The sequence below is a fragment of the Lithobates pipiens genome, unplaced genomic scaffold (genome assembly GCF_037356315.1).
Source record: "Lithobates pipiens isolate NorthernLeopardFrog02 unplaced genomic scaffold, aLitPip1_a1.2 Scaffold_65, whole genome shotgun sequence".
Taxonomy (NCBI): domain Eukaryota; kingdom Metazoa; phylum Chordata; class Amphibia; order Anura; family Ranidae; genus Lithobates; species Lithobates pipiens.
Genome location: NW_027507887.1, coordinates 1,853,135 through 1,879,699, shown reverse-complemented (window position 1 = coordinate 1,879,699; position 26,565 = coordinate 1,853,135). Strand labels below are relative to the sequence as shown.

The 26,565-nt window shown below is 44.3% G+C and overlaps 1 protein-coding gene across 4 annotated transcripts in view; it reads right to left on the bottom strand.

Moving 5' to 3' along the window:
• LOC143958930 (ras GTPase-activating protein 4-like) overlaps window positions 1-26,565 on the bottom strand; it is a 238,831-nt gene that overhangs the window by 90,362 nt on the left and 121,904 nt on the right. For all 4 annotated transcript variants that reach the window (XR_013270146.1, XM_077467919.1, XM_077467917.1 and 1 more), the window contains exons 5-7: window positions 15,542-15,671; window positions 4,968-5,049; window positions 3,903-4,034 (exon numbers count right to left, since the gene is read on the bottom strand). Coding sequence is in view for 3 of the 4 variants with exons in the window: in XM_077467919.1 (XP_077324045.1) it covers window positions 3,903-4,034; window positions 4,968-5,049; window positions 15,542-15,671 (344 nt within the window). In the remaining variant the exon portion in view is untranslated. The remainder of the gene's footprint in view (window positions 1-3,902; window positions 4,035-4,967; window positions 5,050-15,541; window positions 15,672-26,565) is intronic.

Here is a 26,565-nt window from a genome sequence, read left to right as displayed (position 1 = left end):
GGCCGAAAGGATTGTCCACGATTACACCTAGCACCTTGATATGTGGCAACGGTGATAGTTGATCTGTCATTCCTGACGAAGAAGTCAGGAGAAACGGCATGTGGGGGAGGAAATATTATGAGCTGGTTTTGGATAGATTGATTTTAAGGAAGCGGCAAAACATCCAGGCAGATATGTCTGTTAGTAAATTAGTGATGCGTGTAGAGACTGATGGAGTGAGCTGAGGGGTAGAGAGATTGATTTGGGTGTCATCAGCGTAGAAAATGTATTGGAAGCCATGGGAGGCTATTAACTGACCCAGCGTGGAAGCATAAATCAAGAATAGGAGAGATCCAAGACCAGAACATTGGGGGACCCGACAGAAGAAAAGAAAAGAAGAGGAAGTAGAATTGTAGGTGACATTGAAGGGGTGGTGGGATAGGTAGGTTGAGCACCAATGAAGATTGCAGTCACATAGACCAAAGGAGTCAAGCTATTTGAGGAGTGGTCCACCATGTCAAAGACATGGTTTTGGCCATTAATAGATAATTTCTGAGTTTTAGGAGAGCAGTTTCTGTGGAGTGTTAAAGAGGAAGTAAACCCTGATGGGTTTACTTCCTCTTTCATTCCCTGCAAAGGCAAAGCATAATGGACTACTATGCATCGCATAGTAGCCCATTATGTGTCACTTAACTGACACAGGAGCCAGCGATGTCAATGCTGTCCCCTGTAGTCCGGCGCATCCATCTTTTCGGTGGGGTCTCGCAGCTCCGCCGCTGTCATTCGTTCATTTGTTCAAGGAGTTTGGAAGAAAGAGGAGCAAGGAGATGGGGCGTAGGTTGTTAAGATTGGTGGAGTCCAGTGAGGGCTTTTTATGTATGGGGGTGACTAGAGCATGTTTTAGAGAGTTGGGCAAGATGCCAGAAGAGAGGGAGAGATTAAAGATATGTGTTAGTGTAGGATAGAGCCAAAAGGCGACAGTAGCATCTGTGAGGGAAAAGGGTCCAGGCAGCAGGTGGTTAAGTGGGCGTTATAAAAAAGTTTAGCAACCTCATCAATAGTAGTGGGGTTCAAAAAGGAAAATATTGATTGTACCTGTGGACATGGAGTGTTAAGTGGAAGAGGCATTGGGACAGAGATCTCCTCATGAATAGTATCAGTCTTTTTTTAAAGTGATTAGTGATCTCCACGGCAGTGAGTAAGTTAGTGGGTGGAGGCAGTAGAGGACAAAGTAGAGAGTTGATGGTGGAGAAGAGTTGACGGGGGCTGGATATAAAGGTGTTAATGAGGGTGATAAAATAGGTCTGCTTTCCAGTGAGGTGAGGAGGGAGGAATCGTATGGTGTAAGTGGTCAGCAGCAGAGTAGAGAAGAGAAGGGTTGAGGTGGCAAAGGATCCTATTGGTAACCAAAAGGTGGTTGGTGGGAGAGGAGGGAGACAGGTGGAAGACAGGGACAGAGTGAAACTAATAAGGTGGTGATCAGAGAGAGGCAAAGGATTGTTGGAGAGGCTGCACAGAGTACATAGGTATGAAAACACAAGGTCAAGGGTGTTGCCATCAAAGTAGAAACTTTAGGTCAAAAGAAGAGGTTAGACTGAAGTTTAGAAGTAGCAGGAATATTAGCATTAACAGGGATGTTGAAGTCACCGAGAATGATTGTGGGAATTTCAGAGGAGAGAAAGTAGGGTAGCCAAGCAGAGAAGTCTTTAAGGAATTTTGATAACTGTCCAGGGGGCCGATAGATCCCAGCAATTCTTAGAGAAACAGGAGAAAATACACGAAAGCATTGTGCTTCAAAGGAGGGGAGTGTCAGAGAGGAAGTAGGATGAAGGAGGAGCTAGAAGGTTTCCTATTCCTCCTTCCTTCCATCCACTGGGTCTGGGGGATTGATTCCAGAGAAGGCCACCATGGTAGAGGGAAGCAGGAGAAGTAGTATCGGATTCGTGAAGCCACGTTCAGTAACGGCAAGTGGGTTAAAAGTGTTGGAGACAAAGAGGTCATGGTGAGAGGTGAGTTTGTTACAGACAGAGCAGGCATTCCAGCGGGTGCAAGAGAAGTGGAGGCTGGTTTTGGGAAGAAGAGTAATGGAAATTAATTTGTGTGGATTGCAGCTGCCGCCAGAGGGTGTGAGGTGATGGGAGCATTGGGTATAGTTAAATGATGGAAGCCCAGGGTTTAGGGATAGATAACCAGAGGTTAGTAGATGCAGAAGAGTGAGGGAGGTAATATGGGAGTGTGATTTATATGAAAGGACACGCCCAGCGTCCTGGAGGTTTTATTAGCATGTGGATGTTCAGAAAATTAGAAGGAGTTAGTGAGTGCATTAATAAGGAGGGGACAGAAATGAGGGTGGTATATAATATATATATATATATATATATATATATATATATATATATATATATATATATATATATATAAAAGCTGTGGGGTGGAGAAGAGTGGTGAAGGAAAGAGTTTAAGGAGAGAGGACACAACTCTCAGAAGGAGTGGTAGAGAGCGCATGTTATAGAGAGGAAGGAGACCTGAATGGAGAAACAAGGTCACCTGCAGTCTGTTTGGTGTTTTTCAAAGTAGTTTGCTATGTATTTTCACATTGTGCAGAGCATGTAGTACAAAGCCTGAAGTGCATATAACTTGAATAATGAATCACTTCTAGAAAGAATCACTTATGGAAAGAACCGCAGGAATGTTCCCTCTAGCAATGTGCCCCCAGCAATGTGCTATCCCAATAAAGGTGCTAAAGCTTTATACTGTGAAGGGTATAGGTTAGGGTTGCTGCCAGTCCAGGATTCACCCGCACAGTCCAGGTTTTGAATCATGTGTCCGAGTTTCAGGCAGACTGACATAAGTTGGACTTGATGGACTAGTATCTTTTTTCAACCTCACCTACTATTTAACTATGATTCCAACTGGGCTGTGGCTCCCCAAGTAACCAAGACAGTCACACGCAAATCTGGGGCCATCCAGGAGCTGCAGGCGTCTTTCTACGGGAATGTTTGGCATAATTGGGGGCGCAGTACTACTCACCTTGGGACACGCAAAGGTGGCCCAGGCCACTTAAATGTTCAGGTTTGGCTTGAAGGAAAGGTGGCAACCCCAGTGTGGGTGGTTGTCATTTAATTTATGAAGAGTTAATAACAGGATGCCTGGCCAACAAAGCAAACTTTTTACATTTGAATCAGCCTTGCAAGAGGGCAGAGTTGTAAGCCCATAATTTAGGTAAGACGCGACAGAGCGACATAAACATAATGGTACAGACAGGGCTATAGATGGTGAAGGCAGTAGCATACAAAAGGCACACAGACACAGTAAAATCTATTTATTTTCAGTTGTGGGTTAAGTAGGAACATACCAAAGGCACATAGACACAATAAGATTGGACAAAGTGCAGAGGCAGGGGGGTGTTCTCATGTTCTTCATCTTATCCAATCAGAGAATGCTTTGCATTCATTCAGAAGGTGAAAAGCAACAGACCTCCTTTGTTTGGAATGTAGCAGGCCAGCCACTCAGCACAGGACCAAGAAGCAATTGGGGTGATTTACAGCTTCCAGGAGGATTGGCAAGGTATGGTATATACATTGTTACATGACATATGGTTCAGGCTGAAGCAGTGTTACTACTGTATGTATCAAATATCTAAACCTAGAATTAATCCTTAAACAAGATAGAGCAGAGGGTAGAGGGAACAGCCCTAATCTAACAGTACAAGTGGGACTCCAAGTTGAACAGTAACAGATGATAATTATACATCCCAGAAATCACGTTACATCATTTCATTAAAGTTTTGAGAAGCCACTGAGTGGTGCAGACCATCATACATGTACAGCTTGTACATAAATCATACATTTTAGGTGGACCGACCCAAGGACTTACAGATTGTATCATCATACTAAACATCAGATTTAAAAAAAGAACATTACCTTTCCCAGGAAATCATTTTTACTGACCAAATCCCAGTCCCAGACTTCCATTGTTAACTTCTCAGTAAAAGATTCATCTAATTCAAATTCAAAAGCCTCATTCCACCTTGGATAACATGATTTTTTCACAACCTGCGAAGTAAAACTTTGATAAATAGTAAGAACATACTGAAAGTGGGCAACTGCCAGATAATTCAACAATCCAGTGCAAAAAGCTAGGGTGACGTTCACAGTGTGAATTGGTAATTCAGTAATTTGTGGCAAATGATGGGTACCTAGAAGACTGAAATAGATTATAGTGTATGTGTTGATTTTTCACATCAGATAATCTTGTTTAATACAATTTTTTTAAATTAATTTTTGTGCTAGAAATCCAGTGAGCTCATATGCTCTCTGCAGTGTTATCTCAAGCAGTATTTTCAGTCCTCCCCAGTTCAGTTCAGCTTGACGGACTACAGAACACCTACCCTCTATGTTATGGAGATAAAAAGAGTGGGGTATGGGCTAATACTCTTTTTGTCCTAGAGAGACAACACTGGTCTTCTATAAATACATATATATGTAGTCACCACATCTAAGGAACTGTAAGCTTCAGTAAATATTTTCTTTTGTTCTTGGGTTTTGACACACTTTACATCTTCACCTTCTTTCTGTTGGCAACCTCTGCAGCTATACTGAAGGTTGTACCAAGGAAAGTGGTGGCAGATGCAAGTGGATTTTTGAATTGACTTTGGTATTCTATTTGAGCTTAAAATAACAGATAACACAGGCAGACAAGTCAAGTTAAACAATCATGTAAACTACACTCTGAGCTCCCCGATGATTCACTATTATAATAAATGCTGTTCAGAATGATAATCATTATTTACTGAGAGCTTTAATCAATATTATATTCATGGTTTAAAAAAAATATATATGTAGAGTAAGATCAATACTAGCCAAGCAATTTTAGTAATAACCGTCTCTGATTTTTAGTTTCTGTAATTGACACAAAACACAATGTATAATAATTTCATGGGCAGAAATAAACTAGGAAATAATAAGAAAGCCATACAAAGAACTTACTGAGCTCTCTTGTGTTTTGCCATTGTACTGCACTCTAACAAATGGGTCTGATGCTCCGTTCCGGTCCTTTCTTGCCAAGTCTCTGAAAGGTAAAATGTACACAGAGAGATTAAGCTCAGTTGGGGATTAGTTGACTTTGTGTAGGAATGCTAAATAGAGTCTGCAAGACACGTAACTTTTTCTAGTTCTAGGAGCACTGCCAAAGAAATAGCAAAAACTTTATTAGTAGATACATAATACTGTATATCAAAGATGGGGCTTTATAAGGAGCACTATTAATGGTTCTAGAAGTAACAAATCTAAGCACCAGCTACAATTATCTTTATGTGTAGGGATCAACAGCAGTTATAAAAACACCCTTTCCAGTTTTATATAAGTGCTTACTGATGTAAGTGTACATTCACTTTATCTGGTTGGGTAAGGTCAGGAAACGTAAAGTATTACTTAAACTATTTGGTACATGTCCCCATTCCCACAGCATAACTAAAAAAAATAATTAAAAATGGCAGCTTACTTTTTTAAGTCCTCTATTTTAGACTAGCAAAAAAAAAATCTTAGGTACTTCTTTTTGTTTATGAGGGAACTGAGCACCTATGTTTGCCATATCTAACCCCATCTGAACCGTTCAGGAAGATCTTCATTATCAATTATAAATAGATTTAAGCACTGTCTGTCTTAGCAAAGGGCCAACGGTATAGAGGCCGGGCTTGTATGTTATTAAAGATAGACATGGGACAGGTTCCCATGTCTATCTTTAATTCAGAAAGACCTGTTCAGAAAGACCTTGCGGTTAGCCATGTCACCTCTTCCTTAGAAACATATAAAGGTAACAAATAATTGAAATAAGAAAATGACGCATGCTGTGTGAATGAGAACACATAACAAACATACTGTTTAGTGGGGTTTTCTCATATTTGACTGCGCTTAAGTCTGTAAGCAATGCCCAACAGCTTTTCGACACAGTGTCTGAAATAATTGGCCGGGATGAATCCCCCCCTTTTTTCTAGCGCACCACTTACAGATTAGGCCAATGTGAGCAAGTATATTAGTACAATGATCCTTTACGTGCTTTGCATCACAGAAAGATATTTTCACACATGTTGAAAAAAAAATCTGTGACTGATAACTAAATTGTTTCACTTCACAAAAAAGGATATACTAGATGCCTATTGATTTCAATAGGTTCAGATAATATTTAGAATGGCTGTGGGATACCACGGTCGTACCAAAAATCAGCAGCCTACCTTGGTTTGGGATAAGCTATCGATCATGTTGAAAGGTTTCAAGAAAAAGCTTCCTGTTCCTGTGCACTTCAGAGATATACATCAATGCCACACAATGCCACACAGTATATACTAGGACACAAGCACATCTGCAAAATATTTTTGGGTGTTTGGATGTCTCCATAGTGTCCATCCAATATCATATGTTTTTGCCTATATTAAGATTTTTTTATACATTAACAATGCTTAGCATAATATTTTAATAGTGTGGTCTAATGGTTTAGAAGAATTTTAGTCTGTAACATGTAAATCTAATTAAAAAAAAAAATGTCTAGCAGCTGCCATATGAAAAATAATTTACTATTATAAAATAAATACAGCCGAACATAATAAAATGGAAAGGCTGAAACAATAACATTTCAAATGTGTAACTTTTAAGAAAATTAACATTAACATTCACTTGAGAATCAAACAGGATTAAAGGTCTGGACTGACTTGTTCCTGTTGTTTTCATTGGCATTTAGTCTAAGGTAACCCCTTCACTGAGCCGCTCTGATGAATTAAATGTTCCCTTGAGGGTACTTAATAAAACGATATAATCTTATTTTCTAGGTCACCAGAGCAATAAAAAAAAAAATTAAAATAATGCCCTGTATCGGGAATCATATTCTCTACCCCTTCATACTAAGATGAAATGAAGGGTATACAGAATACTGCCGATGACACACAGTTGAACGAATATTTAAAAAAATGTATTTATTTTCTGTGATGCCATATGATAAGTAATGAACCTGAGTGGCAAGCAAACAAGGATTGAGCCACTCATCTTTCAGAAGTCCAGAGTATGTTTATTAATGCAATCTAATACAGTGAAAGTCCTGTAGAGTAGACTATAGAGTCTATAGACTAAGCTCCTGATGTATTGAAACATGTAGGAGAAGCAGGTGAACTTTCCCTGTATTGGACAACATTAATAAGCATAAAAACAAATAGACCATGCTCTAAAAAGTGCTAACCAATTACTGAAAAAGACAGCCACCCTCACTAAAATTTACACACACAAAAATGATTGATTGAATTTATACAAAATGTGCAGCACTGTCAGTTTAAGTAAATCAATAACAAACAAATGTTAATCATTCAATTAATTTGATATCAATAGGAGTCCACAGGTGCACTAATTAAATCAAAGTGTTAAATTCAATTAATATCACTGTTTATAAACATATTAGTCCACAAGTGCTTATGTATCATACACCAAGAATTCACAACGCTGCTTACCAGAGAGCTAGACCTTAAATGAAAAAAGGTCCAATAGTGCATTATGGAAAAATATCCCAATGGATGGTTAGTAGCAATATCAATCGCAGGCTGAGCCCTCCATATTTACACACAGCTCTGATTAAGTTTCACATGAATCGCCTATCAAGGTTTCAATCACACACACAGAGAAAAGAGCATGGAGAATCAAATCGCAATAGTGCAGTACATTAAAACACCATTATTAAAATCCAGGCATGTACTCGCGTATTAGAAAAGGTACAAAACAGATCAAAATTGTCCACTGGACACCCTGGCAGGCCTGATCACATCAGTGCATTAGCTCCTTCCTACGTATTTCATCCAAAAGAACACAGGGTCTGGCAGAAATTTTTGATATGCTCTGTACCTATACCTTTTTCTAATATGTGAGTACATGCCTGAATTTTAATAAATTGTGTTTTAATGTACTGCACTATTGTTAGTTTAGTTTGCAGCTTGTTTGATGTTTACTCTGCAATAAGTATTGACTCCAAAAGTATCATGTACAATCTTAGGATCTGAGTGCACCTTTTTATATGAAAAATAGCTAGATAGATAGTTGTCAACAATTGGATGAACTGCCAAAGTTCAACAACTGTCTACTCTACATCTATAGCTATCCCAAGTGTGAACAGCCAGGCAGGCTGAGTGGCTGGATCTTATGTACTGCTACCTTAATATCCCAATTTCAGATTAATAAATGCAATAAGAGCTCTTCTGAAATGGCTGTACAATTTTCTAAATGGAATGTGACTCACCCTTTGTAAGTGCCATTTACTGGATTTTATGTATTCTGCATGAAATGTTAGCACATAAACATTTGCTGGTAAATTAGTTTTCTCTTCTCTGCTGACAATATGTGCTGAGATAAGCAGCGTACACATTCCCTCGAGTCAAATAGCCAGTGGCTCTAATAATTTGACTCCTATAAATACGTAACCCCTTAGAGATGTTATTTAGTTAATTAAGCAAGTTTTTCTCCTGCATACATTTTCTGAACACTTGAATATAACTTCTATTTTAAATGTAGCATTAAAGTAGCACACACCTGCTCCATAAATAGACAATGATTGGATGTTCTGATTTGTGCAGCACAGTTTGAGTCTGAGGCATCTGTGCTTGTGATCTGCAGGATGATTACACAGGGGCGGGGGCAATTGCACCCAAACACATATTATTGCAGGAAACAGTTGTTAGTGGAATCATACAAAACATTTTGCATGTTTGTGTGTACAGCTAACAGGGGTGTCAAACGCAACTTCATTGAGGGCCACATCAGCATTATGATTGCCCTCAAAGGGCCGGCTGTATCTGTTATACTAGAGGTCCAGAGTATTCCACCCCCCTTACATCGCTTGTCAAGAGTTCCCCCCCACCCTCCCTTACATCAAAGTACACCCCCTTACCTTGTGTTGCTGCTGGAAAGCAGAACGTGCAGGGTCTGGAGGATGCCCAAATGAGGACTGGAGCTCTACTGCAGCTCTAGGAGAGGTGCGAGAGCCAAATGAAATGGCTTGGAGGGCCAGATTTGGCCTGCGGGCCTTGTATTTGACACATGTGCATTAGAAGATTAGTGCTTAAAGGTGCTTTTTACAAAAACCTCCCATCCCCCTCCCTAACCTAATATACATACATATCTGGTCCCTCTACCTTGTCCCGCATTTCCTGCAGCCCAACTGGTAAAGATCTAGTGCTACACACCTACTAACCCTCACTACACTTTAAAGGCATGTACTGCATGGACTGCAGGATAACTTGGGGGTAGTAGTTTAGCTTTGTATATTTAGGAGACAATGAATGAGGGCTCCCCCCCCTTAAAAAAGAAAATAAAAAAAGTTGACCCATAACAATTAAAGTTTCCGTTTAAAAAGTTAAGCCAGCCATATTCAGCACTGCAATATATGGAGAAATAGGTTAGATAAAATCACCTGGGGATCTGATCATTCTATTTGATGTGTCCAAATTCCCCATGTGTGACCAGCTTTTAAAGCCTATTTCCAGGCTAAGCTTTCACACAACCTCCCTTTCCATCGCTCCCTATCACCTACAGCACCTTTCAGCCATTTGCACATTATTTTGACTCCAACTGTTGTAATAGTTACTTATCCCTTGCTAAGACCTTTATGACTGGTCTGTATAAGCAGATCTAATCACTGCAGACAGTTCTCATCAGATAGCTTGAACTCACCAGACACCAATTCATCAGCGTGGGTCTTTATTGCAAGCAACAGGTATAGCAAACAACAAAATGTGGCAGTTGAATGAAAGACCGTATCTGCAGGACAAAACATGGTAATGTGTTCCCGGATGCCAGCAGATTGCATTAAAGGCCTATACAGAAGTGGCCATCTCTTATTCCATAAGCATAATGAAGCTGGAACAGGAAGTACAGTGGGAGGTGACGCAGAGAAAGTATAGAAAGGAAACCCAGAAAGGCAGACGCAACAACCAAAATAACCACAAGATGGCAGTGTATTAACCATCCATACACAAGTTAAAGTGATTGTAAAGGTTTGTTTAAAAAAAAAAATGAAATAACAAACATGTAATACTTACCTCCCCTGTGCAAGGGTTTTGCACAGAGTAGTCCCGATCCTCCTTTTCTGTGGTCCCCCTGCTGCGCTCCTGGCTCCTCCTCTTCTCAAGTGCCCCTTGGAAAGCCACTCCTGGAAAGCAGGACTCGGCCCCACCCCCGACTCCTGTGTCACTGGATTTGATTGACAGCAGTGGGAGCCAATGGCAATTGGCAATTATTTTAGTTTTAGTCATATTTAGTCGACTAAAATCTCCAGTACATTTAGTCGACTAAAATCTTCAGTACATTTGTCGACTAAAATCTCCAGTACATTGTATCGTTTGAGGAGGCCTGTAACCAGTGGCGGCTGGTGCTAAAAAATTTTGGGGGGGCGCAAACAAACTGACAAATTATGAAAAAAAAACCCCATCAATTGTAGCCTCACTGTGCCCATCAAACGCAGCTACTGTACCAAACGCAGCCACTGTGCCATCAAATGCTGCCACTCTGCCCATCAAACGCTGCCACTGTGCACATCAAATGCTGCCACTGTGCACATCAAATGCAGCCACTGTGCCCATCAAACGCAGCCACTGTGCCCATCAAACGCAGCCACTGTGCCCATCAAATGCAGCCACTTTGCCCATCAAACGCAGCCACTTTGCCCATCAAATGCTGCCACTGTGCCCATTAAATGCTGCAACTGGGCCCCAAGGGCTGCTACTGTGTCCCAAATGTTGCCACTGTGCCCCAAGTGCTGCCACTGTGCCCACCGCCCACCCGCCATCTGCCTGGCACTTACCTTGTCTTGGGTGGGTAGCGGGTGACTGCGGCAGGTGGCGAGCAGTGTCCGGTGTCCTCCATTTCTTCCCCGACCCTGATGCCTTGTCCCGTGCCTCCCCTCGTCCTGTGCTATGATTAGGGGTGCAACGGTTCAAAAAACTCACGGATCGGATCGTTTTCGGATCAGCAAATAATAATTTAATTTGCAAAAACCTGTGAAAATTCCACCACCATATAGTCCCCACTGTAATATCCACAATCTCCCCCACTGTAATATTGGCTGAGTATGGCTGGGTACGGCTGAGCATAGCTGAGTATGGCTGGGCACGGCTGAGTATGGCTGGGCACGGCTGCGTAAGGCTGGGCACGGCTGCGTAAGGCTGGGCATGGCTGGGTATCGCAGAGTATTGGCAGGGTATCACAGAGTATCGCTAGAGCATTGGCAGGGTATCACTAGAGCATTGGCAGGGTATCGCAGAGTATTGCTAGAGCATTGGGGTATTGCTAGAGTATTGGAGTATTGCAGAGTATTGGGGTATTGCAGAGTATTGCTAGAGTATTAGGGTATTGAAGAGTATTGCAGAGTATTGCTAGAGTATTGCTAGAGTATTGGGGTACTGCAGAGTATTGGCAGGGTATTGCTGGGTACTACAGGGTATGGAGGGATGGCTGCTTCCATCTCAGGATCTCTCCCCTCCACTGCACAGGTTAGTACAGAGAGAGGGGAGAGAGGAACCGGCGTCATGACATGACGCCTGTTTGTTTACAAGTGATCGCTCCGTCGGAGCGATCAGTGTAAACAGCCTGGGTGTAGAAAGATGGCCGCCGCTTCGGAGCTAGGCCGAAGCCGCGGCCTTTACTAAGGCCGAGACCGCGGATCGCGGCATGTGCCGATCCGAGCGGGTTGACCCGTTCGGATCACGGATCGGTGACGATCCGGCAACCTGATTGGCTGAGAGGCGGTTCAATGTTAGCAAAGCGAATGCCTTCTCTTTGCTAACATACAGCTGAGTGAGAAGTGAATGTACAGTGTTGCACCAGCTTCTCACGAAAATGGGCTGGGCACCTGAATAGGGGGTGTCAGCAGCGACCATAGATAGATTCATGCATTGCATGAATCTATCTATGGTGATTAGAGAGTGACAGGAGAGGGGGCAGCGCTCCTGCACCCTTTATGGACGCACCGCCACTGCCTGTAACGCACAATTCTCTGGGACGCTGGTCTGAGAGGCCTGTAATGCTGCACAGTGCTCTGGATGGTGGTCTGAGGGGAGGTCTGTAATGCACAGTGCTCTGGGGGCCAGTGGTATAAGGAGGACTGTAGTGCACACAGTGCTCTGGACGGTGGTCTGAGGAGGCCTGTAATGCTGCACAGTGCTCTGAGTAGGCCTGTAATGCTGCACAGTGCTCTGGATGGTGGTCTGAGGAGGCTTGTAATTCACAGTGCTCTGGGACAGTGGTCCGAGAGGCCTGTAATGCTGCACAGTACTCCAGATGGTGGTCTGAGGGGAACCATACAAGTAAATGATGCAAAGCTAAAAACAAAAATCCACAATAATTTTAAACAACAACGTGCTGAATGAGCATAAATTTATGCACAGGAGAGACTGAAAATCCGCTCTGTATAATGATGGAAAGAGTCCATGAATTATGCACAATGATTATAGTGGCATAATGTGCTCAGTGGCAATGCAAGTGAACGGGATGGGGAAGGGAGGGGGGGTAAGGGGGAATTACAGTCCACAAATCACGGCAGCCATCCAGTGGAAACAGTAACCCTGTTCCCAAAAACACTGAAAAAAACAAGAACACAGGAACAGCATATCCATCCCAGGGATTGACTTCACTGATGATCCCCGTTGTATGGGACCGTACCATGCCTTAAACTTATTACAAAAATGTGAGTTAGGCTTGCAACCACTTGTTGAATTAAAACTGTCATACAGTCTGCACCCAGACTGTTTTTTTGGGGGAAGCCTGTAATGCACAGTGCTCTGGATGCTGGTAATGAGAGGAGGCCTGTAATGCACACAGTATTCTGGACAGTGGTCTGAGGAGAGGCCTGTGATGTACACACTCACAGTGCTCTGGGCAGCCTGAGAAGGCTTGTAATGCACAATGCTCTGGAAGGCCGTCTCAGGAGGCCTGTAATACATGATGCTCCAGATGGTTGTGTGAGGAGGCCTGTAATGCTGCACAGTGCTAAGCACGCTATGGTCGCTACTCGCTACCTTGCTTGCTGGAAGCGGAAGCACTCACAGTCTCTACAGACAGAGCTCCAAGGAAACCGAAAGTCCACGTAAGTGTAAACCTCCCTCACATTTTCGTTGACGAAAATGGAATTGATTTTCAGCAGTTTTCGTCGATTGACAAAAATGAATGGTACTTTTCATTTTCGTCACTGGAAATATGCAGCTGACGAACACTATGACAAAAATGTTTCCGTCTATGAAATTAACACTGTAGTATATTCCCATGCATTTTCTTCAATAAGAAGCAAGTAACCCAAAAAAGGAACATCCTTTACACCCAAATGATTATTAACCATCCTAGCCTAGCATCTATTAAGAAAAAGAAAAGTTCCTTAATTAAAAGAAAGATGGTGGCACATTGCAGTGTACACATTACGATTACAAAAAAAAGAAGAGTGTCTGACAAGCAACAATTAGTGGGCACATGTAAGGACATAGCAAGCTTATTATTTTTCTCATAAAAGGCTTCTATGTGTTTCTTTTTTTTTGTTTTACACAGTAGTCTGTTGACCCAAATTTGTCCGAGTTTAAAGGTGTACAGACAAAAAAAAATCTTATTTTAGTCCACTGCTGATGATGCTTGTTAAAAAGGAAAAAAAAAAAAAAGGAAAAACGTGTTTCTAAAAGCTGCAGCTATTATACATTCTGATCTAACTACGGTACCTCTTTCCCACACACAAACTGGTCTACCTTCCCTTTTCTCTCCCCCTCTAAAATATGGTCTCCTTCTATTCTCCACAATCTGGTATTATCTACGCCTTTTTTACACTCCGCTCTTTTGTTACCCATGTATTTTTACAATTGCTTGTTTGTGGCCTCTGAATTATGACATCTGCATTTTTTTGCCTTCACTATGAAACAATTTGATTGCCCATAAAACAAGGTATTTTCAGGATTATCATTTTGTGCCAACATATTTTTAATTCAACCACTGTCTACAGGACCATATTACAAATATAATTCCCTGCAGGCTATCAAACCATGCCACTATTATCTCGATATTTTGACCCCTATGTTTTTTGTTTAATTTTTAGGATTATAATGAAAATAGTTTTCCGCCCCATGCAAAACAAATGTGTATTTGTAACAAAGCACAGAAATGCACTGCTGATCCTGTTTTCCTAAAATGTTAATAGTGTGGCTCTCATACGACCCTCTGGCTTCAATACCTTGACTCACTAAACCAGAAGAAGTATGCAGATATGGTTTTGTCAATTTTCTCAGGCTTTTCTGATATGCAAACTTAACCTGGGTCACTGACTCCCCAAGTATTGCAGGAAGTTGGTTAGAATAACAGCCTGGTAAAAAGTCTACTAAGAAGAAGGTAAGCAATGTCAGGTTATATTATATTTATCTTAGGACATGTTTATTGGGATGCTTGTTGGTAACTGAAATATAATAAAAAACACAAAGAAGACGGTAACAAACCCTGTGGTCCTGTAGGAGTAATCACTTTCCAGGAAAATACTATCTGCGGTAAGCTTAAAGCTGATTCCACCCCGAATCTAAGTTCTATTCTAATTACCCTGTGAAGGAAAGATGTCAATACTTACCTTATGCTGAGGGCACTCCAATCTGGTTACACGAGTGTCTCCCAGTGGCCGGCTTAAGTGTAGAGGAGGGACCACGGATGCCTCAGAGTAAGCCTATGGGTGACAACATTGCACAGGCTTTGTAACCATTGTCACCAATCTCTCCTCTTCCCCGAATCCAGCCGCTGAGGAGATCATGTGACTAGACCGGAGTGCCTTCAGAATAGGTAAGTATTGAGACATCTTTCCTTTACAGGGTAGTTAGTATAGGGCTTAGCATGTAGGTGGGAGCAAGTTTAAGCTTAGATAGTATTTGACTGGACTTCTACTTAATCAAATGTAATCATTTTGAACATTACAACAAAAGTGAAATAACTACAGGTCTAATTTCAACCTAAGGCTGGCCATACATGGTTCAAATCTCGGCTGGTTTAGCAGGAACGGCCGAGATTCTAACCGTTAATGGGCAGGCTGAATGTACCAAGTTAATTGATCAATTAACTTGGGTACAACCAGCTAACCTGATTCTCTTGTGATTATCACAAATTTCGAAAAATTTCTTTCCTGCAACCACAAAATTGACTCAGTGTATGGCCGACCTATCTCTACCTATGCTTCTGCTCTAGGCATTCAGACAGCACACTGGGGGCTGGAATATGGACAATGGGGCTATCACTGTTAATGCTCATTCTAAAAATATGCATTTTCTGGCTGTCATATTCATCCTCAATAATGTACATCTCTTAAACGAGTATACAATTAAAGAGATCTTAATTTACAGATATGCAAATTTGTTTCCTATCAGTGATTCAAACCTGAACCCAGCTCCTTAGTATACTAGCCAGAAAACTAGCATCTGCAGCTTATACTGATTCTGTCAAAGCTTAACTCCATAAAAGTGACAACAGGTCTAAATGCAGAAGATACAAGTACCCTACGTTGTTGACAGATCACAACTAAATCTTACCTTGCTTCAAAAACAGTGCAGCGCAGTTTGCGAGACAATTCGCTGTTTAATATTTCAATTTTGAGGTGAATTTCTCCTTGAACTTCTTCATCAGGATCAATTTCTGTTAAATTCATCCATCCATTGTATCCTACACAAAACACAATATTTCTCATTAAACTATGCAACAACCTTCAAATGTTCAATTTCAAGGCTGTTCTCTACTTTAAAACCAGCTAACTCACTGTGAGTGGCTAAATGTGTATATCAGTAAAAAGAACTGAACCGCATCAAGATGAACTGCCAAAGTCTGAAGTATAGGGCCATGGACCCATTCACCATTTTTTAGTGTTTACACATTGGAAATACCATTCTTTGGTTGGAAGTGATGAAGCAATCTAACACTTAAAAAACTTTTTCCCAAGTCAACTTTTATATACTGTACAGAGGCATACTCATATCCTGCAATCGGTGATTTGTAGTGAATGGCTAGGTCTTGTAGCACTGGTGCCTATCTTCTTAATGTGGGAAAGAATGGCATGGAACTGAAAGTGGTTGTAAAGTCAGAAGCTTTTTTTATCTTAATGCATTCTATGCATTAACCACTTTCCACCTGCTATATAGCAAAATGACAGCGGCAAAGTGGTTTCAATACCCTGACCGGAAGTCATTTGACACCTTCGATATTAAGCCGCTGCACGCCCCCAGGGACACGCATCTTGGCGATCACTGTTGCGGTGTGTCAGTCTTACACACCGCAACTCCAGAGGAGAGCCAAATGGCTGCTGCACCCCCCCCCCCGAGGATGCCCACACTGGATCACCAGGAATGCCACCAGAGATTTCCACCACCAGGTATGCCAACCTAGACCACCAGGGATGCCAATCAGTGCCCACAATGGATGCCAATCAGTGCCCACAATGGGCATCACTGATTAGCATTCATTATTGTTTGGTACTGATTGGCATCCATCAATACAATACATTACAGTACATCAGCGCCCATCCATGCCACCTATCAGTGCCCATCTGTGCTGCCTATCAGTGCCCATCCGTGCCGCATATCAGTGCCACCTATCAGTGCCCATCAGTGCCGCATATTAGTGCCCATCATCAGTGCCCATCAATGCAACCTCATCAGTGCCACCTCATCAGTGCAGCCCCATCAGTGCCCAACAGTGAAGGAGAAAACTTACTTATTTATAAAGTTTTGCAACTGAAACAAAAAAACATTTTGTTCAAAAATGTCTGTCTTATTTTTATTTGTTTAGCAGAAAATAAAAATCCCAGGAGGTGATCAAATACCACCAAAAGAAAGCTCTATTTGTGGGAACAAAATGATAAACATTTAGTTTGGGTACAGTGCAAGTGCAACAGCGCTTAAAGCTGAAAATTAGTCTGGGCCCTTTATTGAAGTGGTTAAGATAAAAAAAACATCTGTGTGCAGCAGCCCCCCTCAGCTCCCCTAATACTTACCTGAGCCCAACTCGATCCAGCCATATTACAGGAGAGTCTCGTCTTCCCTCCTGATTGGCTGAAACACACAGCGGGCACCATTGGCTCCAATTGCTCTCAATTAAAGTCAGTGAGCCAATGAAGAGAGAGTGGGGGTGGAACAGAATTGTGGCTCCGTGTCTGAATGGACACACAGAGCAGCGGCTTGGGGGCCCCATAGTTAGCTGCTTGCTACGGGGGCACTTGGCAGGAGGGAGGGGTTGGAAGTTCCAAAGGAGGACCCGAGAAGAGGAGGATCCAGGCTGCTCTGTGCAAAACCATTACACAGAGCAGGCAAGTATAACATGTTTGTTATTCTTAAAGGAAAAAAAGTGAGACTTTAGAATCACTTGAAGGAAAGTTTTTTCAGCTGACACTTTGGCATCCCCTGTTGGCAAAATATTTAGTAAATTCCCTTTCGTCTGCTGGTATTCTGATTGTTTAATTATCCCAGCAAAGTCGCAAGAGCGAGGCGATGGGTGTTTAACATTTATGGCCACTTTAAAACTGAGCTCCAGGCAGATAGAAAAAATAAATAATGTTACATAAGGCCTAAAGCCTTGGGTTAATTTTCTAAAGGAGTACTATATTTTATTTAGTTCAATAAAGTTGTCACTTCAATCATCCAGGCTGTGCTCAGATTTGGGTGATTCCTAGCTGGTGTAGGCGAACGTAGAATTCAACACAACAAAACCTATTTTTATCATATTGCTGCTGATGAAAAACAAAGCCTGCATGAGTATATAATGATATACTAAGACAATTCTTTATAAGACTTTGAAAGTATTCAAGATTAGGGATGGCCGAACGGTTCGCCCAGCGGTCGTTTCGCTGCGAATTTCGGCTGTTCGCCGTCCGCCCGATCGGCGGACTATTGCCGCCGTTCGCCCGGCGGACTTCCGTGTTTACTATGTAAAAGAACTTTGACCTATTCTGACACATCCATCATGGGGTACAGGACAGCCAATTGAGACATTACAGCACATGGACACTTGGACATTCCCCCTAACTTATAAATAGACCCGATCCGGCGGCCATTTTACATTCTTTCTTCTGTCACTATAGGGAGAGGTTGCTGTGTGGAGCAGGGACTTCAGTGACCCAAATCGCTATCTATTAGGTCCACAAAAGTTCTTTTAAGGACTGGTATCATGGTATAGGTGTTAGGTGTAGTTCAGGATATAGGTTTGAGGCACTGCTATTCAAGTCATTGTTGCAGCAGCCTGTGTCTTTTGTCAGTGTAGAAAAGGAACAGGACGCTATGTGCTGCAGGGACAGTCAGTTTAATCATTAGCTGTTACTATTATGTCCACAAAAGTGCTATTCAAGTTATTGTTCCAGCAGCCTCTGTTTTGTCAGTTTAAATAGGGACAGGCAGGAAGCTGTGTGTGAGGCAGTGAGGGACAGTCAGTTTAATCAGTAGCTGTTACTATTAGGTCCACAAAGGTTCTTTTCAGGACTGGTATGGTAATAGGCTTGTACACGTATAATATTCTTTCTTCCAAATATAGAAATAATATTATACTTGACTGCTGCCCTTCTGCTGCAGTAGTCCTTTATCAGTATAGGGACTGAGGTACAGTCTGCTAATCATTCCCAACCTACTTGTTCCACAAAGCAGCGGCGGATCCAGGGGGGGGTCAACGGGGCAATTGCCCCCTCCGAGAATATGCCCAGCGGGTGCCAGCGCGGCCGGTTCCGCGGGTACAATCGCGGCTGGTTCCGCGGGTACCCGCGGTCAGTTCCGCGGGTACAATCGCGGCCGGTTCCGCGGGTACCAACGTGGTCGGTTCCGCGGGTACCAGCGCGGCCGGTTCCGTGGGTGACTGTGCAGAGTGGACGGGTGAGGGGGGGCAGCTGGGCGGCTTAGGAGGGCTGCTGGCCAATCAGGAAGCCAGCGGGCAGGGGAGCAGAGAGATGACATCATCTCTCACTGCCCTGCATCCCTCCAGTTCCGCCCTCACTGTGCAGGAAGCTGTGTGCAGCAGAGAGATTACATCATCTCTCTGCTGCCTATCTTCACTCTGGACTCAACAAAAGAACACCTTAGCAGAAAAGTGACACAGTAGGTGACAATCCGCAATGTGTGGCAGGCTACGTGGCAAGTGGCAATCCGAAATGTGTGGCAGGCTACGTGGCAATCCGCAATGTGTGGCAGGTGACGTGGCAAGTGACAATCCACAATGTGTGGCAGGTGACGTGGCAAGTGGCAATCCGCAATGTGTGGCAGGCTACGTGCCAATCCGCAATGTGTGGCAGGCGACGTGGCAATCCGCAATGTGTGGCAGGCTGCGTGTCAATCCGCAATGTGTGGCAGGTGACGTGGCAAGTGACAATCCGCAATATGTGGTAGGTGACGTGACAAGTGGCAATCCGCAATGTGTGGCAGGCGACGTGGCAAGTGACAATCAGCAATGTGTGGCAGGTGAGGTGGCAAGTGACAATCCGCAATGTGTGGCAGGCTACGTGTCAATCCGCAAAGTGTGGCAGGTGACATGGCAAGTGACAATCCGCAATGTGTGGTAGGTGACGTGGCAAGTGGCAATCCGCAATGTGTGGCAGGCGACGTGGCAAGTGACAATCAGCAATGTGTGGCAGGTGACGTGGCAAGTGACAATCCGCAATGTGTGGCAGACTACGTGGCAAGTGGCAATCCGCAATGTGTGGCAGGCTATGTGGCAAGTGACAATCCGCAATGTGTGGCAGGCTATGTGGCAAGTGACAATCCGCAATGTGTGGCAGGTGACGTGGCAAGTGACAATCCGCAATGTGTGGCAGGCGGCAATCCGCAATGTGTGGCAGGCTACGTGTCAATCCGCAATGTGTGGCAGGCGGCAATCCGCAATGTGTGGCAGGCTACGTGTCAAACCGCAATGTGTGGCAGGTGACGTGGCAAGTGACAATCCACAATGTGTGGTAGGTGACGTGTTAAGTGGGAATCCGCAATGTGTGGTAGGTGACGTGGCAAGTGACAATCCGCAATGTGTGGCAGGCTACGTGTCAATCCGCAATGTGTGGCAGGCTACGTGTCAATCCGCAATGTGTGGCAGGTGACGTGGCAAGTGACAATCCGCAATGTGTGGCAGGCTACGTGTCAATCCGCAATGTGTGGCAGGCTACGTGTCAATCCGCAATGTGTGGCAGGTGACGTGGCAAGTGACAATCCGCAATGTGTGGTAGGTGACGTGGCAAGTGGCAATCCGCAATGTGTGGCATGCTATGTGGCAAGTGACAATCCGCAATGTGTGGCAGGTGACGTGGCAAGTGACAATCCGCAATGTGTGGCAGGCTACGTAACAAGTAGCAATCCGCAATGTGTGGCAGGTGACGTGGCAAGTGACAATCCACAATGTGTGGTAGGTGACGTGGCAATCCGCAATGTGTGGCAGGCTATGTGGCAAGTGACAATCCGCAATGTGTGACAGGTGACGTGGCAAGTGACAATCCGCAATGTGTGGCAGGCTACGTGGCAAGTAGCAATCCGTATTTGGTGACAAGTGACGTGGCAAGTGGCAATCCGCAATGTGTGGCAGGTGACGTGGCAAGTAACAATCCGCATTTGGTGACAAGTGACGTGGCAAGTGACAATCCGCATTTGGTGGCAGGCGACATGGCGAAAGACACCCTCAGGGCTCCCATTGATTCTGCATTATGGTGAGTTCAACCATTTAATTTTATATTACAATGTATTAATAGAAATAATGTGCTTCAATCATCCTGACACCATAACAACCATGGTGCCGTAATGATTGAAGTGCCAATACCAGCCATTTCCCATATAAATTGCCCCCAAAAAAACATATTTTATAGAAGCGCCCCTCCCGAGATTAGACTCTGGATCCGCCCCTGCCACAAAGGTCCTTATAAGGACTAGTAAGGTATAGGGTACTACAGTACATAGGGATGAGTGAGGTACAGTCTGCTATTCCGTAAGGACTGGTATAGGTCCACAATACATAAGGTTGAGGTGCACTACTGCTGACTGCTGCCCTTCTGCTGTAGTAGTCCTTTATCAGTATAGGGACTAAGGTACAGTCTGCTAATCATTCACAACATACTTGTTCCACAAAGGTCCTTATAAGGACTGGTAAGGTATAGGGTACTACAGTACATAGGGTTGAGTGAGGTACAGTCTGGTATTCCGTAAGGACTGGTATAGGTCCACAATACATAGGGTTGAGGTGCACTACTGCTGACTGCTGCCCTATACTGCAGCAGTCCTTTATCAGTAGAGGGACTGAGAGTTTTGTCACAGGGTCATTAAAAAAATGACAGGCAGAGGAAGAGGCAGGCCCTTCCGTAGGGGTGGTAGGGGTAGGGCAGGAGCAACAGGCTTGAGCCAAAGTGGGAAGTTGCAGAAGGTGCGTTCAATTCATTTAAAGGACGCACCAGACTTGGCTGAGTGGCTCACTCAGCCTTACTCTTCTGCACCCTCCTCATCCTCTCGATCTGCACCCTCTTCTTCACTCTCTGCTATGAGCACCCCCAAAGACACTACCACCACCACCACCACCACCACCACCACTACCACCACATACCTTCCGCTTGAGTCACAGGAATTATTTTCCGATCCATATCAAGACATTTCTTGATATGCAGCCACTCTTGGTATTGGATCAGGAAGAGGAGGTAGCAACAACCGCCACTCAGCAGTCTGACGACAGTACCCAGATCAGCCCAAGGAGGAGGTTGGTCCCCAGTGTTGCTGCCTACTCCGAGATCTCTACTTATAGCGGTGGGGAAGGTGACGTCGATGATGACGTGTCTAGTGATGTCACGTGGGTGCCCACAAGAGAGGAAGAGGAGGGGAGCTCAGAGGGAGATATGGACCAGCAGATAGGGAGGAGAAGCAGGAATAACTTACATTGCACAGGAGGGACAAAGCAGACTGCAAATGTATCAGGAGCGAGTCATCGACCATGTACGGTCACATCTGGCGCTCCCATGACACTGGCACATATCTTCGCAGTGTAGGCTTTTTTTAACGTGTCCGCTGCTGACAATAGCGTTGCGATCTGCAATCTTTGCAGTCAACGCATTAGTCGCGGTAAGCCCAACACTCACCTAGGGATGACCGCCTTAAGAAGGCACATGAGCAGCCATCACCGAGCCCAGTGGGAGCAACGGAACACACAAAGCCACACTCCAGGCTCTCACCGTCCAGCCTCATCTTCTACTTCTCCTTCTCCTTTCTCCTCACAATTGTCCTCCACTCCACCTTCCATCACGCCAAGCTCACATTTTTCTGCAAAAAGGCCGGCTTCAGTGGGCCTAATGTTCGAGCGTAAAAAAATGATGACGCTGGATAACCCTCTTGCCCAACGGTTGACGGCTGGCTTGTCAGAACTGATAGCCCGCCAACTACTGCCATATAAACTGGTGGACTCGGAGGCCTTTCGAAAATTTGTGGCCATTGGAACGCCACAATGGAAGGTCCCAGGAAGGAAGTATTTCTCACAGAAGGGCATCCCAGAGCTATATGGCCATGTTCAGCGGCAAGTGAATGTATCTCTGGCACACATTGTCGGTGCCAAGATATATCTGACCACAGACACGTGGTCTAGCAAACACGGGCAGGGAAGGTATATCACTTTTACTGCCCACTGGGTGAACCTTCTGACGGCCGTCAAGCATGTAACCCGTGGCACCTGTGTAGATTTGGTTTTACCGTCACGGATTGCATGCAGGCCTGGCTCTTCTTCTCCTCCTCCTCCTCCTCCATCCTCCTCCCTCTCCTCCTTGGCTGACTCCTCCCTTTCCGCTGCGTCTCTTCCGCTGCGCTGCCCAAGCTCCCCAGAACCTATTCGACATGCCAGGTGAGACGTTGCCATGCCGTGCTGCGTCTGTTGTGCCTGGAAGCCAAGAGCCACACTGGCCCGGCACTCCTTTCAGCTTTGCGTTCACAGGCAGATCAGTGGCTAACACCGCTCAATTTGACAGTTGGTAAAGTGGTGTGTGACAACGGTGCCAATCTGCTTAGCGCATTGAAACAGGGCAAAATTACGCACGTGTCATGCATGGCACACGTCTTAAACTTGGTCGTGCAGCGATTCGTTGTCAAATACCCTGGGGTCCAGGACATCTTGCGGCAGGCAAGGAAAATCTCGGCATATTTCAGAAGATCTTAGACGGCCATGGCTCGCCTTGCTGACATTCAGCGGCGACACAATCTGCAGGTCAGACGTCTTATTTGCAATTGCCCGATGCGATGGAACTCAACCTTCTATATGCTTGAGAGGCTGCTCCAGCAGAAACGTGCAGTTAACGTCTACCTGTATGAACTCTGCAGCAGAACAGGTTCTGGGGAGCTGGGTTTTTTTTCACCGCGCCAGTGGCTGCTCATTTGCGACGCATGCAGACTTCTGCAGCCATTTGAGGAGATCACCAAACTGGTCAGTCGCAGCCATGGCGCCATCAGTGACATGGTACCTTATGCCTTCTTTATGGAGCGTGCATTGCGTCGTGTCATTGATCAAGCTGTGGAGGAGCAGGAGTGGGAAGATGAGGAAGTCGCAATGCTGGATGAATTCCCGGGGGGGCTACTCTGAGACAAGTGAACATCAGGAGTCTGAAGAGGAGTCAGAGGAGGATGGTGCCAGGGTGGATGAGGAGGAGCAAGAAGAGCATGCTTTAAACCTTTCTGGGATCCCTGTTGTTGTGCGTGGATGGGGAGAGGAGAATGAAGAGGATGACATTATCCTGGATGATGAGCAGGAGCCAGGCCACCACACCGCTTCCACTTTTGTGCAAATGGGGGCCTTCATGCTCCAGTGTTTTAATAGGGACCCCCGTATAAAAAGCATAAGGGTCCAGGACCAGTACTGGGTGGCAACGTACTTAGACCCCGGTACAAAGACAAAATGACGGAAATGTTACCGCTGTCACAGAGGGCTGTCAGAATGGAGCACTTCCAGGCCTTGCTTCGAGAAATGCTGCATTCTGCTTTTACGTGCAGATTCCCACTCCCAGAGAAGGAGTTGCGGGTACCAATCCAACAGCGTCTACAAGAAGAGGCTGGTTTGAAGATGTGTTGGAGACTTCGGATATGAGGTCATTCTTTCAGCCGACCCATCGACAGGTGTCATCCGGATCCAGCATCAGGGAACGCCTAGACCGTCAGGTGTCTGACTACATCGGGTTAACGGCCGATGTGGACGCTCTGAGGAGTGATGAACCCCTGGACTACTGGGTGGGCAGGCTTGACCTCTGGCCAGAGCTTGCCCAATTTGCAATTGAACTGTTGGCTTGCCCCTTGTCCAGTGTCCTGTCCGAAAGGACGTTCAGCGCAGCAGGGGGGATCGTGACCGATAAGCGTACTCGCCTAGCTCACGACAGTGTTAACTACCTCACATTTCTAAAAATGAATGAGGCATGGATCTCGGAGGAATTCAATACATGTGACCAGTAGACCATGTATATGTCTATAAACAATATATTTTTTAATCAAGCACACAGACCTTCTTTCTTCATTTGGCTCACTTCCTTGTCCAAAAAAAGCACATCGTACTATATGCCCGTACCCTCCTGTTTGAAGAGATTGAGCGGTCATATTTCTACTGGGGCTGCTTATTATGAGGGGTTCCCACCATCCCTGTGCTGTGCTGACTTCCTCCTGGGGCTGTACCTCTGCTGTGCATATTATGAGGGGCTCCCACCATCCTTGTGCTATGCTCATTATGAGGGGCTCCCACCATCCCTGTGCTATGCTCATTATGAGGGGCTCCCACCATCCCTGTGCTATGCTGACTTCCTCTTGGGACTGCTTACGGTGCAGGTGTCAGTGCTGTATATCACGGTGCTGGTGTCAGTGCTGTATATCACGGTGATGGTGTGAGTGCTTTATGTCACGCTGTTGATGTCAGTGCTCTCTATCACGGTACTGTTGTCAGATCACTCTATCACGGTGCAGGTGTCATTGCTGTATGTCACGCTGCTGATGTCAGTGCTCTCTATCACGGTGCTGCTGTCAGTGCTGTATATCACGGTGCTGGTGTTAGTGCTTTATGTCACGCTGCTGATGTCAGTGCTCTCTATCACGGTGCTGGTGTCAGATCACTCTATCACGGTGCAGGTGTCATTGCTGTATGTCACGCTGCTGATGTCAGTGCTCTCTATCACGGTGCTGGTGTCAGATGACTCTATCACGGTGCAGGTGTCATTGCTGTATGTCACGCTGCTGGTGATCATCTCCTGCACCCTCTTCTTTGCCTACCCTGACCTTCCCTCTCCTCCATTGCCTTCATGCGCTCCACAGTCCTGAATTGTCACAACAATTTCACATATAAAAAAAGAATGCTTGTAGTTGTCGATCCCAGATTCACCTCATACATGTGTTATGTCATTGGCCATGTGGTGGGACTATGTTTGCACAGCTAGTAATTATTTTGTGGCTGCAAATTTGACCTGTAGGTTTGCAAAGTTCGCTTCCCATTGAAGTCAATGGGGCCCGCCGCGAACGTTACGGTTCGCAAACTATCGGCCGCGTTCGCGAAACGTCCCGTCGGAAGTTCGTCCATCACTATTCAAGATATATGTACACAAAATATAAAACTATAATTTTATTGGGTGAATAAATAAGTTATTTTATGTATATAAAACAAGACAGAAAAGGGGCTAACAATATAAACACCCAAAATACATTGATGCTATCCAATGCAATCTACAATAATCGATGAGTTTCAAAAATCTTCCTCAGAGGAGAAGAGTGCGTACACGTTCACACTACAAGAACGTATTTAATTATCCACAAAAATACAAATATTTTTTTTTAGATTTTGTGTATGTATACAGTATCTTGAATGCCTATAAAATCACATGCAGAATAATCACAGTACGGTATATGACTGCAGATTTGAGAGATTTTGGCATTCTCTTTTAGGTGAAATCACTTCCATATCATTTCTGCATGAATAGAAATCTGCTTTAGCATGGGCTTTTAGAGTATTTGGTCAAGCTAAAATGCACATGTAGTATGTTTTCCATATTTTAAAACAGTATACTATATGAGCAGCAAAGGTATATATTTTTTTGTTTTTTCAGGCAAGAAAATGCAAAACATGTGCAGGGAAAACATTTTGAAATTAGTTAAAAAAAGCACATTAATGAACAAAAACATCCAATAAGGATGCCACAACAAGCATTTCAAAAACACACACACATAACTGCCTGCATTTTCACAATGCAAAGTCTGAATCCTGCCTAAATCAAGCAAATGAATGTCCTTATTTTTATTCCTCTGCATATGACTGGGTGACTTTAAATAGCTAAATTTTGCTAATTGCAGAAGGCAGTAAATCACCCCTACTGTATCAGAACTAGGAAACCTTTTCATAGAGATAACATTGTAATAAAGTTCATTCAACTGTTTAAAAGCCTGTGATCTGCTATGACTAATGCCGCGTACACACGAGCGGATTGTATGGCGTACTTAGTCCGTCATACAATCCGACGGACAATCCGTCGTAGTTTCCACTGAACGAACTTGACCACACACAGATACACAAACAGTCCGTCGAAAGCTTGCGCGATGACGTGTACAGCACGTACGACGGG